The sequence below is a fragment of the Loa loa genome, assembly GCF_000183805.2.
Source record: "Loa loa unplaced genomic scaffold supercont3.278, whole genome shotgun sequence".
Classification (NCBI taxonomy): domain Eukaryota; kingdom Metazoa; phylum Nematoda; class Chromadorea; order Rhabditida; family Onchocercidae; genus Loa; species Loa loa.
The window spans coordinates 11,807-21,998 of NW_018108458.1; the positions used below are offsets into that span (position 1 = coordinate 11,807).

At 34.8% G+C, this 10,192-nt stretch overlaps 3 protein-coding genes across 4 annotated transcripts in view; 1 reads left to right on the forward strand and 2 right to left on the reverse strand.

The window, feature by feature from the left end:
• LOAG_18362 overlaps positions 1–4,594 on the reverse strand; it is a gene marked incomplete at its 5' end in the record, with an annotated part of 12,849 nt that extends 8,255 nt beyond the window's left edge. For both annotated transcript variants that reach the window (XM_020451023.1, XM_020451024.1), the window contains 13 exons: positions 279–479; positions 678–839; positions 1,221–1,373; positions 1,460–1,666; positions 1,821–1,926; positions 2,019–2,090; positions 2,204–2,373; positions 2,651–2,833; positions 3,362–3,571; positions 3,659–3,706; positions 3,812–3,968; positions 4,220–4,319; positions 4,435–4,594. In XM_020451023.1, the coding sequence (XP_020305226.1) occupies positions 279–479; positions 678–839; positions 1,221–1,373; positions 1,460–1,666; positions 1,821–1,926; positions 2,019–2,090; positions 2,204–2,373; positions 2,651–2,833; positions 3,362–3,571; positions 3,659–3,706; positions 3,812–3,968; positions 4,220–4,319; positions 4,435–4,594 (1,929 nt within the window). The remainder of the gene's footprint in view (positions 1–278; positions 480–677; positions 840–1,220; positions 1,374–1,459; positions 1,667–1,820; positions 1,927–2,018; positions 2,091–2,203; positions 2,374–2,650; positions 2,834–3,361; positions 3,572–3,658; positions 3,707–3,811; positions 3,969–4,219; positions 4,320–4,434) is intronic.
• Positions 4,595–5,079: 485 nt separating this feature from the next.
• LOAG_18363 (hypothetical protein) lies at positions 5,080–6,817 on the reverse strand (the record flags this gene model as incomplete). Its single annotated transcript, XM_020451025.1, has 3 exons — positions 6,679–6,817; positions 5,584–5,711; positions 5,080–5,294 (listed from the first exon to the last, which is right to left on the reverse strand). The coding sequence occupies exons 1-3, from the start codon at positions 6,804–6,806 to the stop codon at positions 5,080–5,082; spliced, it is 471 nt and encodes a 156-aa protein (XP_020305228.1). The 5' UTR covers positions 6,807–6,817.
• Positions 6,818–9,475: 2,658 nt separating this feature from the next.
• LOAG_09528 (hypothetical protein) lies at positions 9,476–9,733 on the forward strand (the record flags this gene model as incomplete). The annotated part of the gene is made up of 1 exon (XM_003145055.1): positions 9,476–9,733. One exon carries the CDS (start codon positions 9,476–9,478, stop codon positions 9,731–9,733), a length of 258 nt encoding a protein of 85 aa, XP_003145103.1.
• Positions 9,734–10,192: the final 459 nt, after the last annotated feature.

Sequence of the window (10,192 nt, forward strand, 5' to 3'; positions counted from 1 at the left end):
CCAAAGTTAGCATAATCCCACTGCAAGATTGGTACTGAAAAAGGTATACGACTGAAAATGATTGAAAAAGATACATTGGTGCATGATTGCTACTGAAAAAGTAGTGAAAAAAATAAAAAGTTGATTGATTCAGATACATATACTGTCAGTCAGATGCAGAAAAGAACAGTGAAATTACTCAATAGATTTAGAATTTAGTTTTGAGAAAAGCAGAAAACTTTATTCACAATAGAACTTTCTAAGTGTGGTAACATCTTAAAACAAAAAGCAATGCTTACCTTTTCTTCCTTGGAAGTAAGGACCCGATATCGTTCCTTGTTGAAAAGCAAGCCCATAGCAGTCTGTTCCAGTTTTAATTTCATTTCATCAATGTCGTGTTTGTCCATCTTCCTCGTCAAAACATTTGCCAATCGTTGTTTATTACGATATATTTCTTCTATCTTCTCCTTCTCCAATTCACCACTGACAATTTTTTCAACCTATAATTGAAATTAGTTGCAGCGAAATATAAGTTAGCAAGCCTCTTTTTGGAAAGAAATTAGGTTAAGTGTAAAAACCTGTGACCAAAAAAAGAAAAAACACATGAAACATATTATCCAAACGAAATGCTTCATTATTACAGAATCCTACAGCTACTAGCTACTTATGACAATTAAGAAACAAATTAAATTTCTTACGGCATACAGTCGCTCAGGATTCAGTTTCTCAACAGCTGGTCGTCCAGTCCTGTATTTTATCGGCTGTGATCCGGCTGACTGTATAAGAACATTTTGGTCTAAGCGTTTACAGGAATAGCGGAATTTCTCATCATCACTTAGCTCTGTTACAGCATCTCGGATCTGATATAAAATTGTGAAATCAAGTTATTGCAAAATGTTCAAAACTCTCAGAGCAAATCAAAATGTCTTTTGAAGGTCTTTTGCACTTCACCTGTAAAAATATCAGAAAAAATAACATCATGAAAGCATTCAATATGATTTCGATAAACAGCAAATATTAATTCTTTAATAACAACAGTGACAAATCCACATGTTTTAAAGTTATTTCATACATAGTAGAAACCAATCTTAGAGCCAAGCTTAAAGTAAGCTTTATCTATAGAGATAAACTGGCAGTATACGTCACGCCAGTAATTATCGCCACATCTCAAAAAAAAGAAAAAAAAAAAAAGGAACAGACTCAAATTTCAACTGAAAGTAAACGACAAGAGAAAATGAAACCTCTTCTACATCAACATCTTGCTTGCCCTCCAAAAAGCCTTTCATCATTCGTTCTACATTTTCGTTCAATACAGCAGTCGATGAAAATGCATTTAACAGATCGAATGCTCGACGGCAGATTGGTTCAGTTTTCTTCGTGTAAGAAGTATCTACCTGTACAAATATTCCTTAAAGTTCCTGAATTTGTTGGCTTACTTTATTTTTGAGCAAAAAATACAGAAATCAGGTAGCATAGTTACCTGTCGTGTCTTCCGCTTATGAGATATTGTACTAGTTCTAATAGCATTCATTAGCGTTTCTCGCATTCGTTGTGAATCACTTTTTAGTGCTTCAACAATAGTGCTTATATAGATAACTCGTGCATCTGCGTTTACATCAACCCATTCTGCATAATTTTTACAAGGTGGTTCAATACTGTACTCCTTTTTAACTGCAGAAAATACTTGCTGAAAAGGAAATTTGGACAAGATATAATTAGATGAACAGTGCACTCTTAACAGATATATATTTTTTTCAGTTTGGAAGCTAGACTCTTTACGGTATTAATGTTGAAATCTGGGTGCATTTTTATGGAGACCGTAAACTTTTAAAACAATTTACCTCAATGACTGCATTAGGATCATCAACAGCACAAAGCGACAAATAATCCACTAGATCTGGACGAAATTTTCCTAATAAAGCAGCTAAAGCGCGTCCATCGTCCCAGCTAAATTTTAATTTAAAATTCATGTCTCATTTTTCTTACATTCTCATTTGAAAAGAATAGAAAACTTATAAACCACAATCCAAGTAAATTACCACTCCAGGAAGTTGAAAATATGCAAATGATATGCACCAAGAGCTTGTTGACAGAACTTCCATAGCTTGTATCTGAAAATTTATGAACTTGATATTTTAACTGAATTTCAATTCCCATTAACTATAATACAAATGTAAACCTAATATTTATGAATCCAAAATTGATGAAAAGGGCAACAAAATACCTTTTAATATACATTTCACCAACGCACTCAGCTGCTTTAGCAGCTCGTAGTGGTAAGGCTTGATTCGTTTCCACATTTCGTGGATTATCCGTGTCAATCAGATGGCTTATTTCATGCGGCTGTACCGCCATTTCCAAACTAATATAACGCGTTCGTGGATCAATCGTATACTGCAAAAAATAGATCTGTATGTTGCTTCCGCAATAAGAATTAAGCTTTCACTGTTATCTTTTTCAACCGATAATATCCTATAAAGAAGGACCAAATGGGCATGTCTTGGACAGACTAATAAAAGAATACTATTCCCTGAACAATTTTTGCTTGAAACATTGAAAGTAACTCAACTCCTGCTTCTTATGCGTGATTATTCTATACGTCGAAGTTCCACAAGAATACTAAACAAGAAAGAAAAAATCCGCAAAGCAATGAAAAAGCTTTAGAACGTACTTTATGTGTCTGTTTATGAAGATTATCTGGTTTCGCTTGTGCCAATAGGCGATAAACACTTTCACGCTCAGCGAGAAGTACCATCAGACCTTGCACATTCAAACCATAAGCTCTTAACATCCAAATCGCATCGAAGACACCCAAAAATCCTCGCGCACATCCTGAGCCTGTTGGCCAGAAAGGCTGCAATTGAAGTGCTTCAATTTTTTAGTTTTTAAAACTACTTTTTCGTATAACGACACAAGAATTTATTCAAGAATGGATAAAAATATGAATAAATTGCAAGTTTTCAATCAAAAATTTACAAATCCGAACAGTAAAAACAGTTTGCAAAAATATTCAACAATAATTGAAAAACTGCCGTCATATTCTTCTAGAATGCATTCTAGAAGCAACTCACTTTCCCATTTTCCTACAGTGACTATGAAATATTATTTTATTTACTCGGCAATATCAAATCTTTCCGCCAGCACAATAACCATTGTTTAATGACCATTATTTCAAGCCAAACGTAATTTATGTGGGCTTCGATATTCGGATTTATGCAAGAGTTCATCCAGCGTGCAGTCATGTCAACAAAAGGCACAATATACTATGTAGACAGAGAATCTGGTTATCACGAATTTAGTTGCATCAGTCAAAATCAAAAAAAAAATCGATTAACACTTATTAGAACACAACAGTTCCTTTGTACATATTGAAAAGACGCACCTCATGTAAACTGTCCCCGACAATCGACATTAGTAATCGTTGATCATACCGTTCAACAAGCCGTACCGAACACTGCGCCGAAAACAACGATGTAAAATCAAACATTGCAACATCTTCATTATTGTTGTGATTCCGTGCATATTTCAAATTAGGAAGATTACCGCTAGTGGCGAAATCGGCTGCCTGTGCCGCATAATCGCATAATTTTTCCTGAAAAAAACTCAAAGAACTTAAACAAACCTGATCAATAAAATTCCTACTGATAACTAGAAGAACAAATAACAAAAAGTACAATACCTGATTTATATTATTAGGCGATAAAAGAAGCGATACATCTTCATTGTCCTATAAAAGAAATAATAATAACAATATCACAAAAATCGAACGGTAAACTGCAAAACACCAGAAATAAACCTTCAAACCGTAACTTCAGCTTAAATAGCAACAAACCTCAATAATTACACCTTTTTCCAACAAGCTTTGTTTTTTAGCACACATTACGAAATAGTGCGTTTCATCTTTATAATAAACGATATTCTCCAAATCGATACCCGTTGCTTCTTTCATATCTTTGAAAAACTGTTGATTGAAAATATAAGCAACACCACTGAAATGGAACAAAAAAGAAAAATCAAAACTGGATCCTTGTAATGATGTTCAATAATAATAAGTAAGATCAGACTTCAATAGCTGAATTAAATACGTAAGATAAAAAGTTGGAAAAAAAACATTAGCACGAGGATCAGAATTTCACAAAGCACCCCTTCAGCATTAGCACTTGCAACCCTTCAGCATTAGCACTTGCAACATTTAAATTTTTTAAAAAGGGCAAAAAAATTGGATACGATTATAGAGAACCTTATTTCCTGCACTTTTTCTTCAGCAGGCGTTCGCTGATTCACAAAATTTGCAGTTATTCCAATCGCCAATTTGCCACGCAGTTCTCGTTTCGGGAAACCTGAAGAAAGGACTTCATTTTGATCAATTATGCTGCTAAATTACGGTTGATTACAATGAATTCAAATCATTATATTACAGAAGTGCACGAATAACAAAGAAACAAAACTGAAAACCTGGCACAGTATTACGCTTTCCATCTGCGCCAATTAAAGCATCAAAGACGAAATCCGACAGAATATGCCTTGGAGGATAAAATTCTGCCCGCCATCCTTCCACTACAATAACGATTTCAACCAGAAATGGTTCATTGTAAATAGTACAAATCAAAACCATTGAACATATTTTAGAACGGACAGAAAGCAGCTTCTTTCGACTATCATTAATTTCGAATTGTGCTGAATTACCTATTCCATTGTCGTTAGGCTTGGGAAAAATTAAACGTTGAAAAGTGATAGAATCGTGTATTTGAACACCCAGAACCAGGGCAATTTTTCACCAAAAATATTTGCAGCTGGCGTATGCCTGTACGAAAAAAAAAACAATTAATGCCTGTACGAAAAAAAAAAAACAATTAATCCAACTAAGACCAAATAATAAATGCTAGAATCCAGTAATAAGGAATTAAAAAAAAAGAAAAAAAACTTCAAGGAAAGTAACGCAACAACGAAATATCAGACAGAATCCATTCAATATCAGTACTCGAAAACTGTTTACTGCCCATGCAAAAAGAAAGTTTAAATTCAGAAACAAATCAGTGTACTCAAGTAAAACTCAATCAGTATTACACTGAAACAAGATTACAGATTAACTTCAGTAAATTAAGTACCAACAACAATAAACCAACTTATATGGTCGATACTACCGCGACAAAATTTTGGATAAAATATTTTGATTCCCAAATTTTTGAGATCCTGGATAACAAATGGCCAAATATGTAAGACATTGTTTCTTGAAAAACAATCTCGTTGTTCCACCAACACAACGTAAGCACCCAGTAATGCACACTCGATTGCTGATCGCAAACCGCATGGTCCTTAAACTGATTATTAAATCTACATTACGATTCCTGTGCTGTACAGGATTAATTATAAAGTGACCTTAAATAAGTCTGAGCTCAAGTCATAAGGTTTCGAGAGTGCGTACAACATACAACATTTCCGATGACTTTCATATCGCTGATTATCACCGCTACTTAAAAGGAAAACAAGCTGCCGATCGACCCAACGCCCAATTCGAAAAATACAAAATTATTTGGCAGAATTTCATAATATGTTTTTGCTGGCTGAGATTAGAAACTTCCAAAAAGGTGTAAAAAATCCAACCAGCTCCAATGATAAGTACACTTAAACGTTCACACGCTTTCTGGTGACAATATTCCCTTTGTTCAGCTCGTTTCTCTAACAATGACCATAGCTTCTGTGCGCGCCAATCGTTCAGTACTGTTTTCAACCTGTCGATATGAACATCTAACTCAAAATATCGATATCGAAAAATTCAAATATTTCCATCAGTATCCATGCATAGTTCTCCTTATCCACTTGATGGACTTTTTAAGCATCTCAGCTTGATCTGATGTTGATTACTTCAGACGGAACATTTTACACTTCACAGAAGCAATCTATTCAGAATTGCCACTTTCGCAGCTAGACTTTAGCATCCAGATTTTTAGCTTTTAATCTTGATTCATCCCCTATTTCCTTAACCACTTATGTTTTATTCAGATTATGTGTGCACACCCTATAAATGATTACTGAAACCAAAGTTTTGCAGCCTTCGTTTTTTAGCGTCTTTTTAGTGAATCCGCTTTTTTTTTCTGTTTCTCTGACTTCATTTGTTAAAAGGCTATGAATTAATGGCTGAAATGATTCACCCTTCGAGTTCGTTTTTATAACTAATAGAAAAAATGTTGTGCTACTCAGTAACTTAAAGCTATAGACGTAACTCAGTAAATTAGACTGCCGAGCAAAAGTAAATAATCCCCTGTTTTTGGCTGCACCAGAAGTAAAACAAAAGCCATATAGTGCTACATTTCTCCATGCGAGGAACCACCGTTCGGATTAAAAACAGCAGATTAAAACCAGCAGATTAAAATGATGACTTTAACTATAATCAGTTGTCATCAACTATTTCATAACACCCGATACTAGTTTTACACATATTTCCTCTGCTTCAGGACATATGGTCTTGTGTGTTTCCTGAATTTCCGCAAACTCATGCAATAAAAATAAACTATTCAGAAGCAACAATCAGAACTACAGTAATAATGGCAATCGACAATCCAATGACAACCTCAATGTAAAGCGAGGATGCATTAAAGTAGGTACAACAAAAACATTCTTATTAAAATCAGTTAAACTTAATGCCGTTACCAAACTCTACGGAGTCATGTCATAATTGACTAATGACAGTTATTATACCTTCTGAACACATTGAAATTATCGTATGGGTCGATATCCAGCAGTGCGCAAAGCTGAGCGAACAGTTGCTGAATCTTAGTAAAACTTGTAGCTGCAACAAAAGCGTCGAACAATCTGTTAGCATCCATACATGCTGTAAACACATTAATGAATGCGCAAACTATCTTGTGATTGTATGATCTGGCGTTAGTTCGTTGCTCTGTCTACAGCACAAAGAATAACGGCACCTAATTCCTACGCCAAGTTGCAGTGAATATCTGTTCGGCACGCGGACGTATCCACCTATATCATCTATTTTGTTTCCCGGTGGGGCTCCGTCATATTCACTGTCAACTGTGGAAAGTATTCATTGAATGATTCTGAATTCAACAAATATCATAGCGGTAGCATTATAAGGGATCGCTACTCTTTTCTGCAACAGGATCTTAGAAATCAAAGATCACACCCTAGTGACTCATATCTTAATTGAATTTTTGTAATATGAAAGAAGTGTGCTGATGAATGAAGTTAAGTGTAGCAAATTGTTCTGCGAATTTAATTAAATCTCTCTCCCCTCTCTCCCACTCAAATGAAGTAGTTTAAGGCGCATAGTATCTCAATATGCTTCAGGCAAATTATTAGTACCGTGAATTTCTCTTCCTCTGCAGATTTGCATTGCAAACCACTAGTACACCCTTACCCTTAAGTTTATCATCGAGAAAATCGGACAGTTTTAATAATATCCAGCTCTAATTTTTGCTACAGATATTGAAATTATAGAGGAATTAGAATGATTGATGAAATATCAAAATAAAGGTGAAATCAAAGATTTTTGTGTTATATAAAATTAAATAAATTTTACACAGTTTGAAAAAAAGCCTGAAGTAGTATTACATTAACGAAGTTCCGTTCACCCCCTTTCATTTCTTACTGATAATGATGCTAAAACAGCGACAAAACTGATAAAAATGAAAATTAAAACCAATGAAATAGTAATGATGTGAGTGCTACCTCCCGCCATTGTGTTCCATACAGCACATTTAATGACATTAAATCAACTCTCAATTGTCGATTCCAAATGCGTGTTAAAAAAAAAATGTGGAAAGACATTAAAAGAGGAGATGAAGGAAAACGCAAGAGGAACCGTTATTAGTGTTCAACTGCCCAATACGCAAGAGATCACGGACTTCTGTATTGGTGCACCTTTGTGCACTCGGATATTTATGTTCATAAGTAGAACCAGAAATTAGGCCAAGCAACACATTATGAAAACTTTCGCTCGAAAACAGCGAGTAAAGTTTGTTTACAGCAATTTGTCCTCTTTTTCATTCCTCAATAACAGTAATGAAAGCAATGATTATGGTAAAGACAACACCTTTAAATTAGAAAAGAAATTCGTTATTTAAATGAATAGGTCGCAGTTATGGGGACTGCAAATTTACGAACTTTAAAACTTTTCCATGGTTCCAATCAAACTCCATTTAATGAATTTTGAAGTTTCGTAGTTTGAAATCACTCCAAACCACTAAAGCAAACATCTTTCTGCAACGCAAACGATGTTTCCCCTGCTCATCATTATCTTCCACCTCTCATATCTGTTCTTTCGCAGCAATTTGGATCAATATTTTGTTTTTCAGCTACTGGGATTCAGTGATTATTAATATCCGACAACTCATATCAAACGTTGATCGAATTATTATGGTCAATCGACTCATAAAAGATATAAAAAATAGATGAAAATGTAGAATTTGAAATAGAAATACGAAGATATAATTTACGCCAAAACTAATAAGTTAAAATGAATAAATCATACACTTAATGTAATAAAAAAAAAATGTGAATTCGACTGAAATCAAAGAAATATTTAAATATGGGATGACTTAAACAACTCCAAGAAATAAATTCGAATTTGGTCTTGCATTAGGATTCTCGTACAGAACTGGCAGGTGAATTCCTATTACCATTCATTTCTAGGAATCATTTCCCCAAGTTGAACACCAACACATCACCATTTTTCATAGGCTATTTTTTTTATCTCACTTCAAACAGATGAAGGTAATGAAAAATGAAAAAAAAAAAACACTGGAAGACATTTTCCCGAATTTTCATCAAGACAACGTCCGAAAACAATTCAATGGATTCCCATCCAAAATTTGAAATTGATGAGCTTGAAAAGATACTGCAAACATTTCATAATTCTGAAAAGTAGCAATTGCCTGAGGTGTGCATTTGTAAGAATTCAAAACTGTTCGGAACATTTCCTACTGGCAGTGCAATTATAGATGTATGTAGAAGTGTAGAACAGCTGCGGCCGAGCAACTGTCGTTGCAGAAACGCAGCAATAACAAATATTTTAAGTCCAAAAATTAGTTTAGTGTGTAAATTCTTCTTTGCAAACTGTTTCCCTTCGGTAATAGATGGTTTCATTACAGAAATGAACTGACTCAGGTCGAAAATAAATCAGTACGAAAAAGTAAAATCAACAGGACGCTTTTGTTGTAACATGAGATATCGTATTTGAATTCAACAACAGAAAAAAGAATGAGGAAGACGAATAATCCCTAAAATTTAAACCATAGATTTAGACTTAGACAATCTCGCAAAATGCGGTGCGAAGACATCGGTTTAAAAGATGAACAGATTGTGGGGTTCTGGAATGAAGTTAAAACACAGTCTACGCCTAAGAGCTTTAAATAAAACTAGACAGCTTACTAACTCCTGCTTCGACAATTTAATATCGCAAAAGTCTCATCAATGTTTTTTGCTAGAAACTTCCAGAAACTAATAACATTGACTCTTCAGTTACATTTCATGCCGCATGACTGTGGGCGCGTACAGAAAAAAAAGAACAGGCGGCAGATCCAGAGACGACAGTACTGTCCTCAACGTTGTAGATAAATACAAATATGATGGGACAATAACCGTTAATGGCAATCAACACAATGATGACGATGAGTACAAGTCAACAGTCGTAGCTGTAGGACACACGAAAGCATTGCAAACAACAACTGCGTATCGCTTTTGTGTTTGTGTACTGACAAGCAGACAGACTAGTGCATACACCCCGAAATGGTAGAAATAAGGGGATTAAATTTCGTTCAGCTGCTGTGCAACATAAGGATGACGGAGGAAGTCCTCAACAGGTCCTATTCGGCTGCAGAGATTGCCGGTTAGTTTTTTCATGTTAGTAATAAGCAATCTATGATATGATGCGATGAATCCATGAGATATTAACGTATTGGTTTCACTGAATGATTTACTTCACTTGACTCTCATGAATTTTCTTAGTCAGCTTGGTCCCTGATATAGAATTTCTGAGCACCTTTCTCGAACATATCCATCTACATAGGGAAATTTTTATTTTTGGGAGCAGAAAATTTATTATTTGCAAAGGATACATAAACAGGTAATAAAATAGCGGTTACAGTCGAAGTGAAATCGAATTGAAAAAATATATTAGTTGTCCTACTTCGGTCTTCGTGTAAGACAAAAGCACGACAACAAAAATATTGCATGTTTTGCAGTTTGCACCAGG